The sequence below is a fragment of the Phyllobates terribilis genome, unplaced genomic scaffold (genome assembly GCF_046119375.1).
Source record: "Phyllobates terribilis strain yellow unplaced genomic scaffold, ASM4611937v1 Scaffold_1__5_contigs__length_1240528914, whole genome shotgun sequence".
Classification (NCBI taxonomy): Eukaryota; Metazoa; Chordata; class Amphibia; order Anura; family Dendrobatidae; genus Phyllobates; species Phyllobates terribilis.
In genome coordinates this window covers 237,007,182-237,035,159 of record NW_027362761.1, presented here as the reverse complement: position 1 = coordinate 237,035,159, position 27,978 = coordinate 237,007,182, and the positions used below count along the sequence as shown (strand labels likewise).

General features: G+C 45.0%; 1 protein-coding gene across 1 annotated transcript in view; it reads left to right on the top strand.

Moving 5' to 3' along the window:
- ACIN1 (apoptotic chromatin condensation inducer 1) overlaps window positions 1–27,978 on the top strand; it is a 122,718-nt gene that overhangs the window by 29,500 nt on the left and 65,240 nt on the right. Inside the window, exons 2-3 of the mRNA XM_073667051.1 lie at window positions 4,849–4,914; window positions 6,712–6,823. Of these exons, the coding sequence (XP_073523152.1) occupies window positions 4,849–4,914; window positions 6,712–6,823 (178 nt within the window). The remainder of the gene's footprint in view (window positions 1–4,848; window positions 4,915–6,711; window positions 6,824–27,978) is intronic.

Below are 27,978 nucleotides of genomic sequence, written 5' to 3'. Positions count from 1 at the left end.
AGTAACATCCTATTTTACAAAAAGGATTCCAGGCCCTCCTTGTAATGGTTGATTCACTATACAAAGTACAACATCATGTGGCAGATGGTTCCATAGTCTCGCTGCTTGTACAGTAAAGAATATCTTTTATGATTAAATCTTCTTTCCTCTAGATGTACAGAATGCCCCGTTGTTACTGTTGCAGGCCTTGCTATAAAGAGAATTTTAGAAAGATCTCTGTACTGTTCCCTCATATATTTGTACATTGTAATAAGATCGCCCCTATACCTTCATTTTTCCAAACTGAATAGCCCAAAGTTTGATAACCTGTCTTTGTATTGCAGCCAACCCATTCCCTTAATAACCTTAGTTGCTCTTCTCTGCACCTGCTCCTGTTCTGCTACAGTGTCTTCTGAAAGTATTTGGCCCCCTTGAACTTTTCTAGCTGTTGACACATTTCTGGCTTCAAACATAAAGAAATAAAATTCTATTTTTTTGGGGGGAAGAATCAACAAGTGGGACACAATCGTGAAGTGGAATGAAATTTATTGGATATTTTTAAACTTTTTTTTAAAAAAAATTTAAAAACTGAAAAGTGGGGCGTACATTATTATTCGGCCCCTTTCAGTGCAGCAAACTCCCTCCAGAAGTTGAGTGAGGATCTCTGATCCATTGTTGTCCTAAATGACTGGTAATGATAAATAGAATCCACCTGTGTGTAATCAAGTCTCCGTATAAATGCACCTGCTCTGTGATGGTCTCAGAGTTCTGTTTCAATTGCAGAGAGCATCATGAAGATCAAGGAACACACCAGGCAGGTCCGAGATACTGTTGTGGCGAAGTTTAAAGCCGGATTTGGATACAAAAAGATTTCCCAAGTTTTAAACATCTCAAGGAGCACTGTGCAAGCGATCATATTGAAATGGAAGGAGTATCAGACCACTGCAAATCTACCAAGACCCGGCCGTCCCTCTAAACTTTCATCTCGAACAAGGAGAAGACTGATCAGAGATGCAGCCAAAAGGCCCATGATCACTCTGGATGAACTGCAGAGGTCTACAGCTGAGGTGGGAGAGTCTGTCCATAGGACAATAATCAGTCGTACACTGCACAAATCTGGCCTTTATGGAAGAGTGGCAAGAAGAAAGCCATTTCTCGAAGATATCCATAAAAAGACTCGTTTGAAGTTTGCCACAAGCCACTTGGGAGACACACCAAACATGTGGAATAAGTTGCTCTGGTCAGATGAAACCAAAATCAAACTTTTTGGACACAATGCAAAACAATGTTTGGCGTAAAAGCAACACAGCTCATCACCCTCAAAACACCATCCCCACTGTCAAACATGGTTGTGGCAGCATCATGGTTTGGGCCTGCTTTTCTTCAGCGGGGACAAGGAAGATGGTTAAAATTAATGGGAAGATGGACTGAGCCAAATACAGGACCATTCTGGAAGAAAACCTGTTGGAGTCTGCAAAAGACCTGAGACTGGGACGGAGATTTATCTTCCAACTAGACAATGATCCCAAACATAAAGCAAAATCTACAATGGAATGGTTCAAAAATAAACGTATCCAGGTGTTAGAATGGCCAAGTCAAAGTCCAGACCTGAATCCAATCGAGAATCTGTGGAAAGAGCTGAAAACTGCTGTTCACAAACCCCCCTCCATCCAACCTCAATGAGCTCGAGCTGTTTTGCTAGGAAGAATGGGCAAGAATTTCAGCCTCTCGATGCGCAAAACTGATAGACCTACCCCAAGCGACTTGCAGCTGTAATCGCAGCAAAAGGTGGCGCTACAAAGTATTAACTCAAGGGGGCCGAGTAATATTGCACGCCCCACTTTTCAGTTTTTTTAATTTTTTTAAAAAGTTTAAAATATCCAATAAATTTCATTTCACTTCACGATTGTGTCCCACTTGTTGATTCTTCCCCCAAAAATTAGAATTTAATATCTTTTTGTTTGAAGCCAGAAATGTGGCAAAAGGTAGAAAAGTTCAAGGGGGCCAAATACTTTCACAAGGCACTGTATATCCTTATACTCTGGAGCCATTTTGTGGCCATTCTCTAGCCGTTTTGCTAGAGAAAAGAAATTTGTCTGCAGCATTATGGCCCTCACTGCTTGTGCAGTAGCATTTCTCGATTGCCGAGAGATGCTACTGCACATCCGCGGCGCCATATTGCTGCACCCAAATTCTTTTTCCAAAAGCAAAATGGCGACCGATCGTGCGAGTAGCATCTCTCAGCAACCGAAAGATGCTACTGCGCATGCGCGGTGGCCATTTTGGGGGATGTACATTTTCACTTTGCCACAGACATTACAAAGACAGTATTTAAAATAGTAGGCAGGTCACTGTCTGTCAGAGGCCAGAGACGGGCATACATAATGAGAGCACCAGTTACAGCCCCTTCCCATAGTCCCGCCCCAGAGCACGAGCATACCATTATCTCAGAAATAAAAATAAAGATTAAAAAAGAGCCACAGGACGGATTTAATCAACAGAGGTATCATTTTAAGCAGTGTAATGTTGCCACCTGACAGTGTATGTGGTTTACTAAGCACCATCCTGCTGACAGGTGCGCATTAAATTTTTCTCCCCTGTGTTGATTAACCTGCAGAGCTTAGTATCTTCTGCAAATATTGAAACTCTACTCTGTATTCAATTTACAAGGTCATTGATAAATATATAGTAACCATAAAAAAAAAAAAAAACAAAAAAAAAAAACAACGTATTATATCGCTGTCACATCTGGGAGCCCTTATGGGTCCGCATTCAAACATTATAGGGTCAGCTACTTGTACTCACTAGTTTAGTGCATTACTCTTTGTAACTGTTTCCCCAGGATTACATCTCTCATCCTTCTAAAAGCCTTCTGTAGTGTACTAAAGTAATTGGCTGCAAATTCCAGAAACATGCGGAGTAGGGGTTTAACTAACTCTTCATTCTGTAACAGCCAGCCTCTCATGGGTCTGCAAAACTATTAGGCTCTGTTCACACTTTGTTTCCTCCTGACTCTCCCTAACGACGAAATCCAGATGAAGCCTTGACTGGGCCATAGAATACAATGATATGGAGTCCAAGTGAACTCTGAAGTGATAGAGACTTAAAGAGGGTATCTGGTCCAAATCGATTAGTCTGCAGTCACTCTGTGTGACTGCAGACTTATGAATCCCCCCCCCCCCCCTCCCCCCCCTCCCCCCCCTCCCCACCAGCACACGCACTATGCGCTGCGGGGATTTGCTGGTTTCTGAGCCGGGACTGGAGAGTATGTATGAGTTATACATACTCCTGGCCTGAGCGCGTCCAGTGGACGCAGCCCCACTTCCATACACTTGTGTGGAGTTAGGCCGTGCCCTCTAGTAGGCCACGCCCACTGGATGCCACATCACTAATCAGGGCGTGGCATCGCTCTTTACAAGTGTATGAAGCCAGGCCGTGCCTACTGGACGCTCTCTGCCCAGGAGTATGTATAATGCATTACATACCCTCCGGTCCCGGCTCAGAAACCAGCAAATGCCCCTGGGGCGCAGTGTGTGTGTGCTGGGGGGATTCATAAGTCTGCAGTCAGTGTCACACACAGACATACTCTAGTCTCCGCCCCGTATATTTTGCTGCTGTTATACAGCCAAAAAAAACATGTGGGGATTGCGTGCCATGCATGTCACTCAAGTACTCAATGCAAACTCAAGTAGCGAGTACTTGCACTCAAGACTAATGACAACTTATTCAATATGATGACCTAATGTCATCAAATTCTGTGTCATACCTCTGGGTTCAAAATCTACACTATACCCTTTGATAAAATCCTTGAGGGGTCTAGTTTCCAAAATGGGGTCACTTGTGGGGGTGGTTTCCACTGTTTAGGCACATCAGGGACTCTCCAAATGCGACCTAACATCCTCTAATTATTCAAGCAAATTTTACATTTCAAAAGTCAAATGGCGCTCCTTCCGAGCCCTGCCGTGCTCCCAAACAGTGGTTTTCCCCCACATATGGGGTTTTGGTGTGTTCAGGAGGAATAGCACAGCAAATTTTGTGGTCTATTTTTTTTTTTCCTGTTACCCTTGCGAAAATAAAAAAATTTGGGTCTAAAGTAACTTTTTTGTTAAAAAAAAAAAATGTAATGTTCATTTTTTTTTTTCTTCCTCATTCCAAAAATTCCTGTGAAGCACCTGAAGGGTTAATAAACTTCTTGAATGTGGTTTTGAGCACCTTGAGGGGTGCAGTTTTTAGACTGGTGTCACTTTTGGGTATTTTCTTTCATTAAGGCCCCTCAAAGTCACTTCAAATGTGATGTGGAAAAAAAAAAAAGTTTTGTAAATTTTGTTGGAAAAATTAGAAATCGCTGGTCAACTCTTAACCCTTGTAACTTCAAGTTAAAAAAATTTTGGTTCCAAAATTGTGCTGATGTAAAGTAGACATGTGGGAAATGTTATTTAACTATTTTGTGACATATCTCTCTGATTTAAGGGCATGAAAATTCAAAGTTTGAAAATTGTAAATTTACTCCAAATTTCCGTTGTTTTTTTTTCTCTCCCACCAAGTGAGAACAGGGTCTTGCATGTGTATTGCAAAATGGAGAACTGGCTGTACTTCGTGTCCCATTGCAGAGGGAGAAATAGCAGAGTGACTTGTGCAGTGATTTCCTACCTCCCTTAGACTACAATAAGAGCTGCACAATATGTACCTTAATGTCTTTTCATGGACTAAATGGTTAATCCATGAGAAATTCAGGAAATTAGGATGTGAGACACGAATTATTTCCTAAGATTGATTGCTAGACCGGAAGCGTGAGGAAATGTATACCTCCATGTATATTGTGTCTGTGCCTGCCGTTTTGTAACATGTTTTTTCGTTCTCATATTTTAGGCTTTAATGCTGGAAAACCTGCAGAAACACTCTACACCTCACACCGGTTTTCAGCCCAACTCGCAGGTATATTTATTGCTACATTGTTAATTTCCATGCGGGGTCAGTTTGTGACTCTTTGACTAAAAGACGTGTTTTTTTTTTTTTTGTTTTGTTTTATATATAGCAGTGCTTTGGGGGCATTCAGATGTATGGCTGACCATGCATTGCATAAATTGGCTAACTATACCAGAGCCGCTTTCAATTCTGGTTTCTAGAAGAGGCATTTAATCAGCCATCTTCCCTTTGGTATCCAGATAAATACTTTATGGACATCCTACATGCAAAGTAACCTAAGGGCCAGTAGATCTTAAATGGGTTGTCCACCCCTTTTCTTTCATTTAAGAGCGGGCCAGCATGGTCTGAATATAAAGTATACTCCTCTATGGAAGCCCCAAAGTTACCGTTCTAGCGGTTCCTAGGTCCCCACCAGTCTCTATACTTCCCCTTCTGACAGAGACTGACAAGTGACTGCTATAGTGGTCGGATGCTCGTCCCTGCCAAACGAGAAAGCAAGGAGACTGGCTCGGGGACTCTGGCACCTCTAGAGGAATGTCAGGGCTATCTTGTGGATTGGTGATAATTGTGTGTGTGTGATTTTTTTTCTTCTTTTTCCGTGGGCCAAATTAGGCTAGGTCCTTTTTAAGGAGGTTGTCCAATCTAAGAAGAAAAGTCTGCAAGCATTTTCACCTGAGAAAATGCTATTTTCCCTCTGAAACACGGTTAATCTGCAGGTAAATAGCTTTACAATGTTGCCCGGATGCCTTACTGAATGTTCTTATTTCCTTCCAGGAGCAGCCAGCTTTCAGTCATGGGGGTGTGCATAGAGCAGTTAGTCACCGCTCACAGCTGTAAGCCAGCTCTGCACAGAAGTGCTGCAGCTCAATCCAAGTGCTGCCGCTCCCAGTATAGTGGGCAGTGACTAAAGCTTCTCCATGCACACCCCCATGACTGAAAGCCAGCTGCTTCCGGGAGGAAATAATTACGTTTTCTGCCTGTAGTCGCACTCTCAGTAAGGCAACTGGACAGCACTGTAACACTATTTACTTACAAATTAACCCTATATCTGCAGTTAAATGACTCTGGTGCTTGTGACTTTTCTCCAGTGATATTTATTGTATATTCCATATGTTAGCTGTTTTTCTTGCTTAGCATTTTGACCAACATTGTGGTCAGAGTAGTCAAATCAAAAGGTTAAGCTGTGCTGTGTAACCCCAGTGCCAGGTTCAAAAATGTAGGTGGCATTTTCTCACCTTACCTATGGATGCATAACAGGTTAAAGTAAAGGTGTAAGCCAATGATGGCCTCCTGTATTTTTAGTTGGACCTTCTGTAGCATCTGAGGATTGCTTACTGCATATTGCCAGTGGGCTTATGGTTGAGATTTGTACGAGGCTACTTTACAATATCAAGAAGGCTAAGATTTCTACCATCTTGTGTGCATTATCATCGGGCTCTGAGCCAACAGTGAAAGTGCTGGAGTTGCTTGATATGTTGTACATGGGTGATGAATAAGGGTGCTTTCACACAAAGTTCAGTGGTTCTGTCGAGGCTTAAGTCCGAACTCCTCTCCCCCCTGGGATTTGGATGTTTGCACCAACGGGGGCCATTGACTATAATGATGCAGGCTAACTCCGCTTGTGCTCTGTCGTGCATTGTTTTTGGGCGTGTAAGCTTATGGGAGGTGGACACCCAGATGTAGTAGACGGTGTCTGGGTGTCCGCTTCCAGTAGGCATATAAGCCCGAAAATGTTGTCCGACAGAGCACAGTGTTACTCCCTCTGTACCGTTGTAGTCAGTATAACTAAATATTTATTTCCTGCAGATGGGGGAAGAAATGGGACAAAACAGTTTCATAAAGCAGTACCTGGAGAAACAGCAGGAGCTGCTCCGGCAGCGTCTACAGAAAGAAGCACGAGAGGCACAAGAAGCAGAAGGTAGGCTGTAATTATTTTTTTTTCCAGTGATCTGAATGAAAGTATTGTACAGTCTTCTGGTCACAATAGTGTCCCTATTTTCTTCAGAATTAAAACACCCCCAAGTGCTTCAGAGAATTTTGACGTTGAGCCGTGAAAATAAAAAATCTAATTTTTTCCCACAAAAAAAATTAATTGGCCCCAAATTTTTTATTTTCACAAGGGTAACAGGAGAAATTGCCCAACGCATTTTGGGGTCCATTTTCTCCAGTTACCCTTTTTGAAAATAAAAAATTTGAGGCTAAAATAACATTTTTGTGAGAAAAATGTTTTTTCAGCAGCAGATGGAAGGAAGGGAGACACAGTCATTACTAGTGGGGTAGGCGGAGCCCACATAGGATAGAACACCTCAGATTAAAAAAAGAGTGTTGTCCGGCCCCTCCAGCTTGGGCTCCTCCTACTCCAGCTCTCCAGTCTAAAATTTGAGGTCACAGAGGATGGTCGCTGCTGGAAGCAGCTCCTCAGAATTTTTTTTTATTTTTTTCGGACAGAGACTTGGACCCCCGAGGTCTCAGGGGTCTCAGCGCTGCTGGACCCCCACCCCTCCCTTGGCGGATCTGCATTACCCTTTGAGAGAGGTCCCTGCAGAACCCTGCCGGCCCCGGGGGATGAGGGATGCTTCCCTGGCGGGGACGCAAACCGCGCATCTGGGGTCACTGCGTTCTCCGCCCTGGGGGGAAGCTTGGGCACAGCGCCACAAATCCCTGGGGGTCCCTGTGGCGCTCAGCTGGGTGAGTACTCAGCATGTTAATGTGTTTTGAGTGCTTCAGCGGCTGCTGCGGCAGCCGCTGCTACATGTATTCAGGTGGTGACTTGTGTTTTTTTGTCCGCAGGTGGATGCCTGCAGGACATGGAAGCGGGGCAGGAGCGGAGAGCGGAGGAGTCGCGCGCGCTTTTTTTGAAGCCGGCGGGGGGCGTGGCTTCGCGCCTTCCCGGTCTTTCACGGGCAGGAAGCGCTCTGAGCGCGCGCTTTCTCCTGCCCCTCCTCTTCCGGCTTCTCTCTCCTCACAGCGCGGCGGCCATTACTGAACGGCTTCCATCGGGCTCCTCACTCTCCTCTCCTCCCGACAGACCGAAGGAACACTGCACCGCGGCCAGCTGGGTGAGTCGCTTCTGCCTGTCAGGGCAGAAGCTTAACCCCTCACCCCCTCAGCGCAGGGCACCTTTCTGAGGCACAATAAGGTTGCAGACTGTGCTGTCCTGCAGCTATTACCTCATATAGAGGTTCCTTTTTTTGTCTGGGGCTCGCACATCCTTTTCATTTCACAGAGGTTGTGGGGAGTCTGCGACATTAACCCCTTATTAGGCGGTTATCCCTTAATTGGGGGTCAGCTGGGGTAGCTCTCTCTTTAAGAGCTTTAACCCTTCAGCTTTCTTTTAAGAAACCACACTGTCCTACTTACTGACAGGTTTAACCTGCCATATACTGTGTGAGGGCATGTCAGATCAGGGTCCAGGAGGTGCGGACCGTCTCCCAGGTCCGCTACAGGATCAGTCTCGCGTGTCTGACACGCAGGAGTCCTCGACTGCGTCAAGCGCAGCGGTCGGGGGTTTCGGTGATGGGGCAGTGGTCAAAATGGAGGCCCTCACTCGTTCTATTGATGGCCTGTCTGACCTTCTAGGTTATTGGGTGTCAGCTAGATCCTCTCATGGCAGGAAGCGCCACAGGCCGGTACTGCCCTCCTCGCGCAGCGACTCGGAGATCTCTGTTATGGAGGGTTCCCCTTCAAGCTCAGATGGGGAGATGTCCGATTCGGATAAGGAGGATCGGCAGGGGCACTCTGCCTCTTTTTTGGGCCGTGCAGAGGCTTTTATTGGAGCCATGAGGGAGGCGTTACAGTTTCCGGAGGAGGTAACTAGACGTCCTGGTAAGTCGGCCCGGATGTTTCAGGAGTCGCATAGGTCGCGCTTGGCATTACCATCTCTGGATGAGCTTAATGGGGCAGTGGAGAAGGAACGCCTGTGTCCAGATAAACGTTTTCAGGGGACACGGTTTTTTGAGGCACTGTATCCGTGTTCCACGGAGTTGATTGATAATTGGATTCCTTCTCCTGAAGTGGATGTCCCTTTATCCCAGCTTAGCAAATCCTCATTACTGCCTGTTAAAGGGAAGGCAAGTCTGCAGGATCCGCTGGACAGAAAAACGGAGATGGCGGCGAAATCCATCTACGAGGCCGTGGGTCATGGATTCAGAGCGGTGCTAGGATCCATGTGTGCTTGTAAAGCTTCCCTAAGCTGGTTGGACCGTCTACGGACGGCATGGCAGGATGGATCCCCGCTATCCGAGGTAGATGGGCTTTTCAAGTTGTTGGAGGATGCGGCCCGATATGGCAGTGATGCAGGTTTGGATACCGCGTCACTGCTGTCCAGGGCGCAATCCTCGGCGGTCACAGTCAGAAGAGCACTGTGGCTCAGACAGTGGACCGGGGACGCGGTTTCCAAGCAAGGTTTGCTATCTTTAGCTTACAAGGGTGGTCAGTTACTTGGATCTGACCTCACGGAGCTGATTGTCAAGGCAAAGGCAAAAGAAGCGGCCTTACCACAGCGAAGAACTGTGGCTTCTGCGTCGGGCAGGCCTAGTGCCGGTAGTAGTCGGCGGCCCTTTCGGTCCAGGGGACGGTCCGGTCAGCCCTCTTGGGGATCGGGTCGTCCCTCTTTTTCAGGAAAAAAGGCTTCTCAGAAATCCCGCACTCCCTGGAAACACAGCTTCCGTCAAGACAAGCGGGAAGCTGACAAAAAGCCCGCTAAGGCGGACTGACGCCAGGTTTTCTCTCGAGGGCTCTCGAGTGGGGGGTCGCCTGCTCCAATTCGAATCGACTTGGGCGTCCCGCGTTTCGGACGCCTGGGTGACGCGGGTTGTGTCAGCAGGCTACTTCATAGAGTTTCTTTCTCGACCCCCGGACAGGTTTTGCCGATCTCGCATTCCGTCAGAGCCCGAGCTAGTTGCCGCTCTACGGCAGGAGGTCAATTCCCTTCTGCAGAAGGGTGTGGTGGTACCGGTTCCGCCGGAGGACCGGGGAAGAGGGTTTTATTCAAACCTCTTTGTGGTCCCCAAAAAGGAGGACAAATTTCGCCCCATTCTGGATCTCAAAAGATTGAATCGGCATGTCCGCACCCGGAAATTCCGCATGGAGTCGCTTCGCTCTGTTGTGGCGGCCCTGTCGCAGAACGACTTTTTGGTGTCAATCGACATTCGCGACGCTTATTTGCATGTTCCCGTCGGAAGGGCCCACCAACGCTTCCTTCGTTTTGCCATAGGTCAGGACCATTTCCAGTTTGTGGCCCTAACATTCGGGTTGGCCTCGGCGCCCAGAGTTTTTACAAAAATTCTGGCACCTCTCATGGCGATCCTTCGAAGACAGGGGGTTACCGTTCTTCCCTACCTGGACGACCTTTTGATTGTGGCGTCCTCAAAGGAGGAGGCGGTGACGGCTCGCAATCTATCCCTTCAGCTCCTGGAGGACTTTGGGTGGCTGGTCAATTGGAAGAAGTCGTCTCTGGAACAGTCGCAGTCAATCCTGTTTTTGGGGATGCATTTCGACACGGTACGAGCAGTGGTGTCCCTGCCTCCAGACAAGCAAGCAAGTCTTCTTCGACATGTACAGGTTATGAAGTCTTCGACAGCAATGTCCCTTCGAAGGTGTATGCGCCTTTTGGGTTTGATGGTGGCGTCAATGGAGGCACTTCCGTTTGCCCAATTTCATTCCAGGACTCTCCAAATGCTCATTCTGAACCGTTGGGATCGATCACAGGCTTCGCTGGATCGCAGTGTCATCATCTCCCACAGGGTGCGAGAGTCTCTAGAATGGTGGTTACGTCCGGAAGCGTTATCCCTGGGGAAGTCCTTCCTCCTTCCGAGGTGGTCGGTCATAACCACCGATGCCAGCCTGTCAGGCTGGGGGGGTGTCTGGAACGATCTCTGGATTCAGGGAGTATGGTCGTCGGAAGAGTCTGTCCTGCCGATCAACATCCTGGAATTGAGGGCGATTTTCCTTTGCCTCCAACACTGGACGGTCCCTTTAAACGGTCTGCCAGTCCGAGTGCAGACAGACAACGCGACGGCGGTCGCGTATATCAACCATCAAGGTGGAACGAGGAGCTCCAGGCTCATGATGGAAGTGTCTCGGATCCTGGTATGGGCCGAGGCCAAGGTGCCAGCCATCTCTGCGATTCACATTCCGGGAGTTCAGAATATCACGGCGGACTTCCTCAGTCGCGAGAAGGTGGATCCCGGAGAATGGAGTCTTCACCCAGAAATTTTTGCACAGCTGTGCTCCCGTTGGGGGAACTCCTCAAGTGGATTTGATGGCATCAAGGTTCAACACCAAGTTACCGACGTTCATGTCCAGGTACAAGGACCCGAAGGCTGTGGCGGTGGATGCTCTGGTGGCTCCGTGGGACCAATTCGAGCTAATCTATGTGTTCCCGCCGATATCCTTACTTCCTCTGGTGTTGCGTCGGATCAGACTGGAAAGAGTCCCGGCTATGTTAGTAGCCCCAGACTGGCCAAGGAGGACGTGGTTCTCGACGCTGGTGTCGCTTCTGGCTGCGCCTCCACTTCCTCTCCCTCTTCGCCCGGACCTGTTAACCCAAGGGCCCGTTCGTCATCCGGACCTGAAGTCTCTGCGTTTGACGGCGTGGCTCTTGAGACCGAAATCTTGACTCGTCAAGGTTTTTCAGCCGAAGTCATTGCCACTCTGCGAGCTGCCAGGGGTCCTGCCACTACTAGGATCTATCACAAGACTTGGGAGGCCTTCTTTTCATGGTGTTCGGGTTCTTCAAGGAACCCGAGGATTTTTTCCATTCCCAATTTGTTGGCCTTTTTGCAGTATGGCCTGGACAAGGGTTTGGCAGTTAGCACTCTGAGGGGTCAGGTTTCTGCTTTGTCCTTGCTGTTTCGGAAGGCTATCGCCTCGCGTAGGGACGTTCGTTCCTTTTTTCGCGGGGTAACCCGTCAGTTTCCGCCGCGGAAGGCGCTTGTGTCCCCTTGGCGGCTCAATCTGGTCTTGGAGGCTCTTCAACATGGGCCTTTTGAGCCTATGGACTCCGTTAGCCTTTCTTTGCTTTCTTGGAAGGTTGCCTTTTTAGTGGCAGTCACCCCTTTGAGAAGGGTTTCTGAACTGGCGGCTCTTTCTTGCTCGCCTCCTTTTCTGGAGTTTCTCCCGGATCGCGTGGTGCTTCGCACACGGGGCGACTTTCTACCTAAGGTGGTGTCACAATTTCATGTTAACCAGGATATTGTGTTGCCCTCGCTCTGTCCGGAACCGAGGAATGCGAAGGAACGGGCCTTGCACTCATTGGATTTAGTGCGGGCTTTGAAGTTCTATTTGTCTATTACTCAAGGTTTTCGGAAATCGGACTCTCTGTTTGTGATTCCAGCAGGTCGTCGGCGTGGTCAACGAGCTTCCAAGGACACTATAGCTCGATGGATTCGGTCGGCCATTTTAGAGGCTTACCGACTCAAGGGCGAATCTTGTCCAATTAAGATTCGAGCTCACTCCACGAGAGCTGTGGGTTCATCATGGGCTTTTCATCAAGGGGCCTCGGCAGCTCAACTCTGCCGGGCGGCTACCTGGCGCTCCGTCCACACTTTTACAAAGTTTTATAAGGTGGACGTCAGTGCTTCCGCTGATGCAGCCTTAGGATGTAGGGTCCTGCAGGCGGCTGTAGTTTAAGTTATCGTTAACTTGTATTTAGCGCTAGTTGCGCATTTTTCTAGGTTGTTGGGATTCTGCCTCTGTTGGTTTTTTCCCACCCTTAATTTTTGGACTGCTTTGGGACGTCCCACTAGTAATGACTGTGTCTCCCTTCCTTCCATCTGCTGCTGAAAGACGGATTTTGGTAAGACCTTACCTGTAAAATCCTTTTCAGCGAGGGAAGGAAGGGAGACGCAGCTCCCTCCCATGGCAGAAGTGTGTTGTTGTGTTTTCAGATGCAGCGTGACCCTTCTCTGATAGCGATTATCTGGGCTGAGGTCGGCGCGCTAAGGCTCTGTTCCAGCATTGCCAGCTCATCGCAGTGGTCAGGTCCAGTGAGTAGTACCTGGGACTGTGTGGTTTTTCTGTTATATGCATAACCTGTCTCTTGTTTTTTCTCTGAAGTTCTTCAGAAGGGGTTATGTTGCTCCGCTGGTGATATTTGCTCTTCCTTAGCTTGTGTACGGACTGGAGAGCTGGAGTAGGAGGAGCCCAAGCTGGAGGGGCCGGACAACACTCTTTTTTTAATCTGAGGTGTTCTATCCTATGTGGGCTCCGCCTACCCCACTAGTAATGACTGTGTCTCCCTTCCTTCCCTCGCTGAAAAGGATTTTACAGGTAAGGTCTTACCAAAATCCGTCTTTTTTTTTTTTTTTTTTTTTTTCCCATGGCTCTATGTTATAAACTTCTGTGAAACACCTGGGGGTTCAAGGTGCTCACCACACATCTAAAGAAATTGGTCTAGCAGGATCTAGTTTCCAAAATGGGGTCACTTTTGGGGGGTTTCCACTATTTGGGTACAGGTGCTCTACAGCCAATTTTGTGTTTTTAAAGTCAAATGGTGCTCCTTCCCTTCCGAGCTCTGACGTGCACCAAAACAGTAGTTTTCCACCACATATGGGTTATCTGCGTACTGAGGATAAAATGGCCCCCAAAATTTGTTGTGCTGTTTCTCCTGCGTACACCGATACCCCTTATGTATGTTTTTATGAGAAACTACTGTTTGGACACACTGCCGAGCTCCAAAAGGAAGGAGTGACGTTTTGGAATGCAGACATTGATGGATTGGCACCATGTCGCGTTTGGAGAGCCCCTGATTTGCCTAAACAGTGGAAACCCCCCACAAGTGACCCCATTTTGGAAACTACACCTCTAGAGGAACCTATCTGGAGATGTGGTGAGCACCTTGAACCCACAGTGTCACAAAATGTTGAACCTTCCAAAAGGAAGGAGTGGCGTTTTGGAGCCCAGACGTTTCCGTGTCCTGTTTGGAGAGCCCCTGATGTGCCTAAACAGTGGAAGCCCCCCCCACAGGTGACCCCGTTTTTGGAAACTATACCACTCAAGGAATTATCTAGAGGCATAGTTATGTAATGATGATAATGCGTTTGATTTTCCTGGTGCACGAATTAATAATGTGGTGGTATGTGTAAGTTGTGCTGCGTACTTCAGATTATAAAAGTGCAACGGCATAAAACATAATTTTATCAATATATAGATGTGTGATACACTTTGAAGAAATCCTTGATACAAAGTCCAGGTTTTTCAAGGCAGGTTTCACAATGGTAAATTGTGTTGTATTCCCCTCTTGGAGCATACTCTGCACCTTTTTTGTGTTCTTCCCTTCTTTACTGTTTGAGGAACCTCACCGGGTAAATGTCAACCTAGTACAATACAGGCATCATCAATTTAAGAAGTACTCAGACCCTCACCTTACTGACTGCCAAACATTAGGGCCTTGATGACTACCTCTTCTCCCCATCTTGCCTGAACTTCAAAACCGCACAAAAGCATTACACAGTGCCTTCTGAACAATGTGCACAGCCAACTTTTTGTATCAAGCTTTTTACGTGACCCTGTATAATTTGAGGAACTGACCTGAGAGCTCTACTACCCCCCACCCCCACCCCTTCATTCCCTGTGAATTTATTATAATCCAGGCTACAATCTGGCTTTGAGACTTCTGTTGTGGTACCCCTGAAAGTGACAAGGAAGCTGTTGTCACGGTGTATGGTGGTCAAGATAAGGACATCTCTTATCCTTATACAGTGGCTTGCAAAAGTATCCTCTCTTGGCTTTTTACCTATCTTGTTACATTACAGCCTGTGTTTTTTTTTTAAATATTTTTGTAATCAGATTTGTGTGTGATGCATCAGCACTGAATAGTCTACGTTGGTAAAGTAAGAAAAATATAGGCATAAATTAAATTTGAGATAAAATAACTAAAAATTTGCATGTGCATATGCCACCCCTAAGAATTTCTGGTGCAAACAATTGCCTTCATAAGTTACATGCTAAGTGAAAGGAAGTGTGCAATCTAAGTGTCACGTGGTCTTGTCAGTATATACACACCTTTTCTGAAAGGCCCCAGAGGCTGCAACACCATTAAGCAAGAGGCACCACTAGCCAAACACCATGAAGACCAAGGAGATCTCCAAACAAGTCGGGGACAAAGTTGTAGAGGTACAAGTCAAAGTTGGGTTTAAAAAAAATAAAAAAAATAAAATAAAAATATCCCAATCTCTGATGATCCCCTGGAGCACCATCAAATCCATTATCCTGAAATGGAAAGAACATCATACCACAACAAACCTGCCAAGAGAGGGCTGCCTACCAAAACTTTCAACTCTGACAAGGAGGGCATTAATCAGAGAAGCAGCACAAAGACCTGGGGTAACCCTGAAGGAGCTGCAGAGTTCAAAAGCAGAGACTGGAGTAGAATCTGTCTATACAACCACAATAAGCCATACACTTCATAGAGGTGGCCTTTACGGAAGAGTGAGCAGAAAAAAGTATTGCACACAAATTGTAATTCTCATTTTGAGTTTGCCTAAAAGACTCCCCAAATGTATGGAAGAAGATGTGGTTAGATGAGATCAAAATTGAACTTTTTGGCCACCAAGGTAAACTGTTTGACACCAAACCAACACATCTCATCACCCCAAGAACACCTTCCCCACAGTGAAACATGGTGGTGGCAGCATCATGCTGTGGGGGATGTTTTTTTGGAAGCAGGGACAGGGAAAATGATCCAAGTTGACGGGAAGATAGATTGTGTGAAATACAGGGATGTTGATGAGCAAAACCTGTTTGTCTGTCAGTGATTTAAAACTGGGACGGAGGTTCACCTTCCAACAAGACAATTACCTACAGCATACTGCTAAAGCAACACCTTGAGCAGTTTAAGGGGAAACGTGTAAATGTTTTGGAGTGGCCTAGTCAAAGCCCAGACCTTAATCCATTTCAGAATCTGTGGTCAGACTTGCTGTTCACCAGTGGAAACCATCTAACTTTAAGGAGCTGGAGCAGTTTTGCCTTGAGGAATGGGCAAAAATCTCAGTGGCAAGATGTGGAAAGCTCATAGAGGCTTATCCAAAGCGACTTTCAGCTCTAATTTCCGCAAAAGGAGACTACAAAATGCTTACTTTAGAGGGGTGAATAGTTATGCACACTGAAGTTTTCATTTATTTTGTCCAGTTTGTCTGCTGCACAATAAAAAGACAATTAAATTTTCACAGTTGTAGACCTGTTCTTTACATGAACTAATGCACACTCTCAAAAAAAAAAAAAAAAATAGCAAAATACAAAAAATGCCAAGGAGGCAAATACTTTTGCAAACCACCATCATGTTGTCACTGCATTGGACTCTGCTTTCGCCCTTTCTCAGCAGTTTCCCAATTAGCGGCTTAGGAGGCCTCTCTAATTTCTTCGCACTGTGCTGCATGTGTACCTCTGACAGAGAGGGTCTTGAAGAGTGGGATGCTGTTGTAAAATATTATCAATGTAGAGGTGATAACTCTCATCCAGCCGTGGGTGCAGCAATTCCCACACAATTTTCCCACTCACCCCCAGGACAGGAGGGCGAATCTGGGTGTCCTTCCTTTCGTAGATCCTAAATCTGTGTGTGTACCCTGAGGTACTCTCGCACATCTTGTACAGTTTAATTCCGTACCTGGCTCTCTTACTGGGCAGGTATTGTCGGAATTTTATTTTTCCTTTGAAATTAACCAGAGATTCATCTATAGCAATGTGCCTTTGGGGATTGTAATCCTCGGCAGATTTTCTGCTGAAGTGTTCAACTACTGACCGAATTTTATATAGACAATCAAAGTTAGGATCGTCTCGGGGAGGACACTGCTCATTATCACTATAATGCAAAAATTTTTGATTGCTTCAAATTGTGTCCTTGCATGGCCATGCGGAATACCGGTGTGCTGTAGAGAATATCAGTACTCCAGTATTACCGAAGCTCTGGTTTTCTGACTATGCCCATATGTAGCACAATGCCCCAAAATGTCATCATCTCTGCTGCATTTACAGGGGTCCATCTGGTGTGTGATGACGTGAGATTTTGGGTAAAAAATTGATGGGCATATAAATTTGTCTGGGCCATTATAAGATTTATTATATCCTCGCTGAAAAAAAATAGTCAGTTTGAGAGAGGCTTATAGCATCAAATTGGATAATGCAATCAAATTATAAATAACAGGCTGATAATTTTCTGGGGGTGGAGTCCATATGGGATCGATTGCTGAAGGGGTGACCTGGGTCTAAGAGCGCCTTTCTGGGGGTCCCTCCTCGCTAGATGAGGAGAAGGAAGAAAAATAGAGTAATGTGAGCGCTTCCTCACTGCCTAAATCCGCGTCGAAGGCAAGGAAAGCGTATGCCTCCTCTGCTGAATAATGTCTTTTTGATGAATGGGCCATTTTTATCTTATCCTTCAAACGTTCGAGGTGCTTTTACACGTGTATTGTGTAGGGCATGTGTAAAGGGTACTATTTATTAATATTTAATATTATTATTTATTAAAGCCCCACTCCAGCTTTATTTATTTATTTTTTTCATTTCACCGCTGGAGTGGTGCTTTAAAGGCAAGTCCTCTACCCCCTGTCTGATACTCACCTGCCGCCGCCTTCATCAGTTTCCAGTGTCGTTCCCGTCTGTCTCAGCAGCTCGAGTGCTTCATACAGCCGCTGCATGGACTTTTCAATACAAGTCTGAGAGCCTCATTCTAGCTCTCATAGACTTGTATTGAGTGTGTGACATAGCTTCAGACTTCCAGTCAGAAGCTGCACTTACAAGAGGGCGCAGGAAGACCGGAAGAAGCGTTACCGAAAAACGGGGAAGACACCTGAGGGTGAGTATATGATGGGGGGCAGTGGGTTTAGATTTAAAGCACCACTCCAGCTCTGGAAAAAAAAAACTACCTGCTGGAGTGGTGCTTTAAGTTTACTATAAGTAGAAAAAAAAAAAAAATAATGACATTCACTACACTAATGTTCTACCTAAAAAGCTATTTGGCGCTAACTATTCTTCTGGGGTTTTTTTTGTTTGTTTTGTTTTTTTTTGTGCAAAAGAAAAATGGACGTCCCCCGCTCTAATTACTATTATTTATTTATTTTTCTACAAGAAAATCAGACGCCACTAACACTGCGACATTCGCTACTCTACCTACGGCAAAAAAAGTCCCTTGGCATGGACTCACGGGTTGCGCACACTTTGGTGTTGCAAAAAAAAAAAAACCATAACGCCAAAGTACAGCGCAAAATACAATTGAGGTGTGCACGCAGGACACGCACATGTAAAAAAGCTCCAAAAAAAAAAAGTGCACCAAAAATTCAATTGGGTGTAAGGGGTGGAGGATGATGGGGGAGCTGGAACAGAGATTTAGGAACTGCTGCTGCTGTGATTACAAATCACGCACACCTCACAGCCCAGAAGCAGATCGCAGGAGACGCAGCAGGATCGCACTGGCCACAAATGCAATATCTTTCTCTGACAGGTATACAGGGGCTATACAACCTCTTTGCATGCCAGGTCTGAGGAAAAGGTGGTGTGCAGAGCAGCGATTGTTATTTTAAATCAACCGATGCCAATTGGTCAGTAACTATTGTTCTGCCAAAAGGGTTAATCACCAAAAGTGATGTCGCAATCACCCCATCCATAATAACGGCTGTGATTGGTGCTGTATCGCAGGGTGCGGTACAGGCCCCCGGGATGGTCTTCTGTCAGAGACTGCAGCCATCTTAACGGTCTATGCTAAGTGCAGCGCGGTGACCAGAACTAGCGGCACCGTACATGTATGGCAGTTTGTGGGAACGCAGCGCCGCACATGTACGGCGGATGTCATCAAGGGGTTAATAATATTGATGGCAGCCAAAGCGTGTAAGTGCTTGTAGTTCTGTGCGTGCAAATAAATCGATATGTTTTGAAAATAGTGTTGTTTTTTTTTATCATTTACATAATCCATAATTTTTCAAGTTCCATAATTTCATAACAAGAAAAAAAAAAACCTGCAGAATTGTGGTTTTCTGATAATCTGATTTAAATGTATCCCACAATATGTTGTGCAATTTAAAAGTAAAGTGACTCTTGGATCAATAAGGAAAAATGAAAGCGCAAAAACAAAATATTGCATGCATTATGTGGTCCCCATTTTTAGTATATACAAAATTAATCTTGTGCGCCAATACAACCTATTTTTAAATAAGCACTGATTTGCAGCCATTATATATATATATATATATATATATATATATATATATATATATATATATATATATATATATATATATATATATATATATATAATTCTTATCCCGTCTGTCTGTCTCTCCAGGAAATCCCGCGTCGCTCATTGGTCCGGCAGCGGCCAATCAGCGACGCGGGACGGAGATGACCGGCGCGAGGCGCTCATCTCCCTGCCGGTAGCAGCAGAAGGACCTGCATGCGGCTAGGGTATCAAGGGAGGACCGGGGAGCGTCGGGTCGGGATACTTCTGCTGCAAGCAGCCACTCATCTCCCAGCTTCTCGCAGCGGAAGTAGCCGCACAGGCAGCGCCGCTCCTCGGTCCTCACTAATACGATTCCGCTCCCCGGTCCTCACCAATACGATTCGCTGATTGGTCGCGCCAAATTTAAACACTACTGTGCTGATTGGTCGCGGTTGGCTGGCAGCGACCAATCAGCTGAGCGTTGTTTAAATTTTGCGCCAATAATGCTGATTGGTCGCCGGCCGCAACCAATCAGCATAGCATTGTTTAAATTTGGCGCCAATCTCACTGATTGGTCGCTGGTGGCCAACCGCGACCAGTCAGCGATATGGGCCGCAAATTTAAACGCCGCTCTGCTGATTGGTCGAGGCGGCCGCCGCCTGCGACCAAATTTAAACTCGCTCTCCAGTACTCAGTAACACGGTTCGCTGATTGGTCGCGCCCAGCCGGCCACGATCAATCAGCGACTGCCGCAGCACGTCCGCGAATTGGCGCCGGATTTTAAACACTCAGGCCACCGTCGGGAGATCAGCGGCGACGCAGCCGACAGATGAGCGGTGCCAGCCGCTCATCTCCTGGCTGCACGCAGCACAAGTACCCCGACCGGCGGCCTCGCTCCCCGGTCCTCCCTTCACACTTGCCGTCGGGAGATCGGCGGCACTAGCCGCTGATCTCCCGACAGTAGCCGCATGGAAGTCAGCGGCGATGCAGCTGGGAGATGACCAGCGCTAGCCGTTCATCTCCTGGCTACTCACACCGAAAGTACCCGCACATCAACGCCACTCCCCGTTCTCAGTAACACCGCTCTGCTGATTGGTCACGGCCGGCGGTCGCGACTAATCAGCGATTTTGGCGCCAAATTTAAACACGCTCTCCAGTCCTCACTAACACGGTTTGCTGATTGGTCGCGGCCGCCGCCTGCGACCAATCACAGATATTATATCATCGCACACTCAGAGGTTCAAATGCAGTGTTCGTTTATTAATGAGGCATAACATCAAACCAAATAGTTGTAGTTGCGACAGTGATTGGCGACTGAAGACGTTTCGGCCTCATCCAGGCCTTATTCATTGAGTCGCGCTACTTATATAGGTTTAGATGCAGGTATGTGCCGACAGAGGTAAAGATAGAAATCTTTTTAATGGTGCTCTTGTATCACGTGTTCCACAATCTATAAGAGATTCATTTGCTGGTGTGATATGACACGTCTCCCAGCGCTGGGAGACGGTCACGCTGCCCTTCCTCCACAGGCCATACCTGGGAGCCCCACACCACCACAGACAACAAACAGGAACAAGCCTCCCATGGTGCACAAATAACAATACAGAGAAACGGCTATACCGCCCCTCCTCTCCTCTCCCTGCCACATCTGGGACACCAGCACTGTACCAAGACACAGACGTGTCATATCACACCAGCAAATGAATCTCTTATAGATTGTGGAACACGTGATACAAGAGCACCATTAAAAAGATTTCTATCTTTACCTCTGTCGGCACATACCTGCATCTAAACCTATATAAGTAGCGCGACTCAATGAATAAGGCCTGGATGAGGCCGAAACGTCTTCAGTCGCCAATCACTGTCGCAACTACAACTATTTGGTTTGATGTTATGCCTCATTAATAAACGAACACTGCATTTGAACCTCTGAGTGTGCGATGATATAATTTACTGTACGTATTGGGCACAACGTGTCCCTTCATCAGCACCTCCCTCTTTCTGACGAGAGTGCACGCTAACTATCTATTCTACAATCACAGATATTGCCGCCAAATTTAAACACCGCTTTGCTGATTGCGCCCGGTCTGCTGCATACATATTCTAGAATACCCGATGCGTTGGAATCGGGCCACCATCTAGTCTCCCTAATGATGACCCAACCCTTTGGACTTTCTTTACCCTCTGTTGCCATCCTTCAATAATGGAGCATGCCTAGATGAACCCAAGGATCCAGTCTAACTACCATAATTCAAAACAGATGCAGCTATGACCTCGTTTAATACAGTGGGTACGGAAAGTATTCAGACCCCTTGAAATTTTTCACTCTGTTTCATTGCAGCCATTTGGTAAATTCTAATTCTATTTTTTTCTCATTAAAGTACACTCTGCACCCCATCTTGACTGAAAAAAAAACAGAAATGTAGAAATTTTTGCAAATTTATTAAAGAAAAACTGAAATATCGCATGGTCATAAGTATTCAGACCCTTTGCTCAGTATTGAGTAGAAGCACCCTTTTGAGCTAGTACAGCCATGAGTCTTCTTGGGAATGATGCAACAAGTTTTTCACACCTGGATTTGGGGAGCCTCTGCCATTCTTCCTTGCAGATCCTCTCCAGTTCCATCAGGTTGGATGGTGAACGTTGGTGGACAGCCATTTTCAGGTCTCTCCAAAGATACTCAGTTGGGTGTAGGTCAGGGCTCTGGCTGGGCCAGTTAAGAATGGTCACAGAGTTGTTCTGAAGCCACTCTTTTTTTTTTTTTTTTGTTATTTTAGCTGTGTGCTTAGGGTCATTGTCTTGTTGGAAGGTGAACCTTTGGCCAAGTCTGAGGTCCAGAGCACTCTGGAAGACGTTTTCATCCAGGATATATCTGTACTTGGCCGCATTCTTGTTTCCTTCAATTACAACCAGTCGTACTGTCCCTGCAGCTGAAAAGCACCCCCATTGCATGATGATGCCACCACCATGTTTCACTGTTGGGATTGTATTGGGCAGGTGATGAGCAGTGCCTGGTCTTCTCCACACATACCGCTTAGAATTCTCACCAAAAAGTTCTATCTTCGTCTCATCAGACCAGAGAATCTTATTTCTCATAGTCTGGGAGTCCTTCATGTGTTTTTTAGCAAACTCTATGCGTGCTTTCATATGTCTTGCACTGAGGAGAGGCTTCCGTCGGGCCACTCTGCCATAAAGGCCCGACTGGTTGAGGGCTACAGTGATAGTTGACTTTGTGGAACTTTCTCCCATCTCCCTTCTGCATCTCTGGAACTCAGCCACAGTGATACTGGGGTTCTTCTTTACTTCTCTCACCAAGGCTCTTCTCCCACGATTGTTCAGTTTGGCTGGACGGCCAGGTCTAAGAAGACTTCTGGTGGTCCCGAACTTCTTTCATTTAAGGATTATGGAGGCCACTGTGCTCTTAGGAACCTTGAGTAATGCAGAAATTCTTTTGTAACCTTAGTCAGATCTGTTCCTTGCCACAATTCTGTCTCTGAGCTCCTTGGGCAGTTCCTTTTGAGCTCATGATTCTCATTTGGTCTGACATGCACTGTGAGCTGTGAGGTCTTGTATAGACCAAATCATAGTCCTATCAGTTTAATTAAACACACCTGGACTCCAATGAAGGAGTAGAACCATCTCAAGGAGGATCACAAGAAAATGGACAGCATGTGACTTAAATATGAGTGTCTGAGCAAAGGGTCTGAATACTTATGACCATGTGATATTTCAGTTTTTCTTTTTTAATAAATTTGCAAAACTTTCAACATTTCTGGGTTTTTTTCAGTCAAGATGGGGTGCAGAGTGTACTTTAATGAGAAAAAAAATGAACTTTTTAGAATTTTACCAAATGGCTGCAATGAAACAGAGTGAAAAATTTAAAGGGGTCTGAATACTCTCCGTACCCACTGTAAAACATCCCCAGATCCTCTCATAGCATTATCCTTGCGCTAACAGACATCCTTCACAGCTCAGCTATTCTTTGCTCATCTCTGCTGTGTATGCAGGAGACATGAGCATGATCATGCTCTATCTCCATGAACCACTAATGAAATGTAGTTCTTGAATAGTAATGAATGTTGATCAAGTAGTTTTGAATGTAGTGACTGTGACCCACGACCAATGGTCACCTCATCCATATAAATAAAAATTCCCCTTAAAATCGAACGCTGTCTGGAAGCGCACAGGAGAGGCAGGTCTTTAGAACTAAGGAGAAGCAGTGTGCCTGTGGTAACTGTAGATTTAGCAAATAAGGATAGGACCGCCCTTTTTATATAAAATCTTTACATTGCAGGGATAACCTTTAAGGAATTTTGCTGCTTCTTTGGCCCCCATTTTTCTTATACAGAAAATTTTCTAGACGTTGAGTTTAAAGAATGCCTATCACCAATCTGGCGCTGCCATTTTTTTTTATTTAATTAAACATTAAACAGTGTGTGCAGCCCCAGTGTTACATCCCCCTAAAGGGCCCGATATATATATTTTTTTTTCCAAGAATTTCCAGGTTGTGGGACCTTGTCATTCAGAGTACAATCCTCCACAGTTGCTCTGGCAGTGAAAAGGCAAGTTCTATTGAGTTCTCGCTCTTTAGCTTGATAAAGTTTGCAGTAGCACTGGGTTAGTAGAAACAGGGAGATCTCATGATATCAGTATTTCGAGCGGGATCCCGTAACCCAGATGTTCAAGCCTGGCCTTGCTAAGTAATCAGGCCCTTTCAGGAGACATTAGCACTACTTCTTATGGGTTTTGTTACTAGATTATATTTGGACAAATTACCAATCTGGGTCTGCCCACTGTTTTATTAAATGAAAAGGGCAGTCCCAGATTTGGGATAAGTACTCTTTAATTGGACGCTGTACTTTCAAAAGACATTAAATTACAAAGTTTCCTATTTGCTTTTTACTATTGATTTATCCAATTGTAGAAATCTGTTTCTTCAGTTTTGAGCCACTTTTCCTCCTTCCACTCTGCTTTCTGAAATTATCACCCACTCTGAATATCAGCTCAAATCCCTTTTTGTTAAACACAAGACAGTGAGTTACCAGTTTACTCAGTATACAGAAGTCTATGAAGAAGGGAGGAGGGGTAGAGGAAACAATCGTGCTGATTCTTGCTAGCTTATCCCAGTGTTGGAATCACATCTACACAGCTCAGTACTACTGTATGATGTCCTCCATGCTGCTTCTGCTTTTGTATGTGTGCTATCAAAGGAAAAAATGATCATAAATTGTTCTTTTATGCGTGTTTCGTGTAATGGCTTAATCAGACAGATCTGGTACCTTTTTATTGTCTTTATAGGGCTGTTCACATGTCCCTCTATTTTTTTTTTTTTTTTTTTTTTTTTGTACCAAATGGTCCACACACGTATACCAAGACATGTCTGATTTTGATCCGAGTTCTGGATCAACTTCCCAATGCAAGTCTATGGATCTGGAATAAAAAAATCATACAGCACTTGTATGCCACCCATGTGCTGTCTGTTTTTCACTGACTGTTTGATAGGATTAGCTTAAGAAACCTCCATTTTTCTTTTTTTGCATATGAAGAAAACTCACGAAACTCTTATGGTAAAAACTAACACTCTGATCAGAAACACTAACAAGACGGGCAATTTTGGCCTTCATGACCAGGCCCCATTTATTTCAAATCTGACATGTCACTTTGTGGTAATAACTCTCAGGCCACGGCCCCACTATCAGTATTTGGTCAGTATTCAGTCAGTATTTTTTCTCAGGAGTGGGAGCCAGAACCAGGAGTGGGTGATAAATGCAGAATTGGTGACTTGTTTCTATTATACCTTTTCTCTGATTGTTCCTTGCCTGGTTTTGGCTCCCACTCCTGAGAAATAATACCAACTGAATACTGCCCAAATACGGATAGTGGGGCTATAGCCTAAGGCCACATTCACACGTTCAGAATAGAGTAGGTGAAAACTGCAGAAGTGGTGACGTGTGTCTATTCTAATTTTCCTCTGATTCTTCCACTCCTGGTTTTGGCTTGCATATACTGACCACATACTGAATGTGTGAATGTGGCCTAACTCTAGAATGCTTCAACATTTCTCAATTATTGTGTGATTTTGTTTTTTTCATGACACATTGTACTATGTTAGTGGTAAATTTAGGTTGATTTTGTTTTGTGTTTATATTTATGATAATATCGGAAAGTTTTTTTGTGTAATATGACTGTCTCTGTTAATAAATAACATTTCCCATATGTCTACTTTTATATCGGCGTTGTTTTTCAAATGTCCTTTTATTTTGTCAGAATGTTGGAACAGTTTACATTTTTGCAGCAATTTTTCAAGGTTTTTTGTTAGGGACGCCTTCACTTATGAGGTGACTTTGAGGGGCCTGTACATTGAAAAACTCCAAAACTGATAACATGTTAAACTGCACCCCTCCAGCTATTGATAACGGTTGTAACAAAAGTTTAGTCCCTCAGGTGCTTCACAGGAATTAATAGAAAGTGAATTGAAAGTTTAAAAATGTTCCATTTTTTTCTCCCCACTAAATTGTTGATTCAGTTCCAAATTTTTCATTTTCATAAAAGAAGAAAATGAACCTCCTTTTTTCCCCATTGTATTCTGATTGCGAATGATATCCAATATCTAGTTAGAACCTACAGTTTTGACAAACAGCAAGGCTCCAAAGACTAGAAGCGCGATTTGATTTTTGGGACTTGTCTTTGACTGGGATAGATTGTGGATGCCATATCCAAACATTGCATTTGCTGGTAATAACTGTGTCACGCCAACAAAGCAGCTTACAGCAGGCCTGTCACTGTTAAAAACAAAACAAAAAAAAAAACCTGTTCTGACACATGGTAAGATAGAAATAGGAAAAAAGTCATTTTAAAATAAAGGGCAATACATTTAATAAACAGAGGAATAAAGTATTGAGCATATTTACAAGATAAAAGTGCAATAAAACGACATCTCATTGGTTGTACAACAAGGCAATCAATCCCTATGTGATGGGCGGACTCTTGCACACCATAACTGATGCCTGCCAAGGTAGGAACAGCCGTGTGCAGAACATCCATCACCAGAAGGATATAAAAAGGGGCAGTGTCCAACACCTCGTGTGAGTATAGTAACCGATCACTAATCCCCCAAATATTGTTCCTTTTGCTAGCCAAGCGTTACTCAATGACAAACTTTTCACTTGTCATAAGAGCTATTGAAAAAATGCACCTCTAAGTATTTGCTTAGTTTTCAAGAGCACTAAAATACCCATGACATATTTCTACAACCGGCCATTCTCCGATTCTCATTTCATGCTTGCAAAGGCGTCTAAGTGGTGGGAAAAATAAACCACAAAGAAGGGACTCCATTTTAGAAACTACAACCCTCAATATATTTATGTAGGGCAGGAGTGGGGAACCTTTTTCAGCCAAGAGCTATTTAGATATTTATACCATCCTTCAGGGGCCATATAAAATGATCAACTAAAAAGTTACCCTGCTATATTTGGTCAAACATTTAATTAACTCACACCTAATGTGATGGTCGGCTGGGCTGTGGAGTCTGTAAGCCAAAACTGACTCCTGAATTTCCATGCCACCGACTTCAACTCCCTCAAACATGGCTCATGTTTAAGTGATAAATTTACTGTAGCACAGAATAATCTCGGCTAAAAGTCTAGACCCTTAGATCAGGAATAGGACAGATATTTATAGGACATTTCATAACCTTCCCAAATTCTTCTGAAAAAATATTCCCCACAAACTGCATTGAACTACTGTACCCAATTTATTATATCTTTTAGGAGTCGGTCCATTTTTATTCCGACTCCACCAAAATAGGCTCCGACTCGGACTCCACAGCCCTGATGGTCGTAACGGCTTCTCTTTGATACGGTTGTGATGTTAGGTGGTATTCATAATGTTGCCACACTCAATTGCTTTTCCAAGTTTGTGTCTGTCAGTCTGAAGCGCAGTAGACTTGTGATGGTAAGTTTTGAAAAGAACTGCTCACAGCAGTAAGGTATGAACACAGATGCTCTTTCAATGCACATTTCCTCAAAGGAAATTAATCTTTGCTCCTGTAACAGTTATAGAGCTCAAGCAGTGGGAGTTCTGTTGTACACATTGCATAGGGTACACTGAGTTTGCTGCGTATACATCACAAAGGAGACTCTGAGACTCTGCTGCATGTGTGTGCCACTGGAGGTGCCGAGACTCTGCTGCACGTGCGTGCCACTGGAGGTGCCGAGACTGTGCTGTACAAGGTGTGTTGAGTAAGCTATCCACCCCAGCATATTCTCCGTATTAGAGAGCTGAGCTTTTTTGTGCATGTTGAGACATGTCTGTCAGTGTGGCACTACAAAGAAAGTGAGGTATTTGGATTAAATCCCTTACAAAGGAAGAAAAGAAGCCTAAAGAAATCCATGAAAGGATGATTGCTGTATACGGTAATGATGCACCTTCCTACTACCCAAGTAAAGTTTTGGACCAAGCTGTTTAAATAGGGCAGGGAATGAATTGAACATTACCCCCACTCAATGACCTATCAAAGCATCTTCAGAAGAAATGTGCCGTAGAGTGGAGGCCATCATTTTGGAAGATTGTCGGGTCAATGTCTGAGTTATAGCTCATGAGTTAGGCATTTCAGTTGGCACGGTTTCCAGTATCATTCAAGTTTTGATGTCAAAGGTCAGTTCCAGAAGGGTTCTACGAATGCTAACGCCTAAGCCAAAAACATGTCTCCTGCAATTTAGACAAGAGAATTTAGACATGCTTAGAGAAAATCCAGGAGACTTCTATTCTCAAATTATATCGGGTAATGAAATATGGGTCCACCACCATGATCCTGAGACCAAACAAGAGTTCATGCAATGAAAGCACAAGGAGTCGCCAAATCCCCAAAAAATTGTGTCCAGCAGTCGGCAACAGCTTTTTTGGATACAGAAGGCGTTTTAATACTA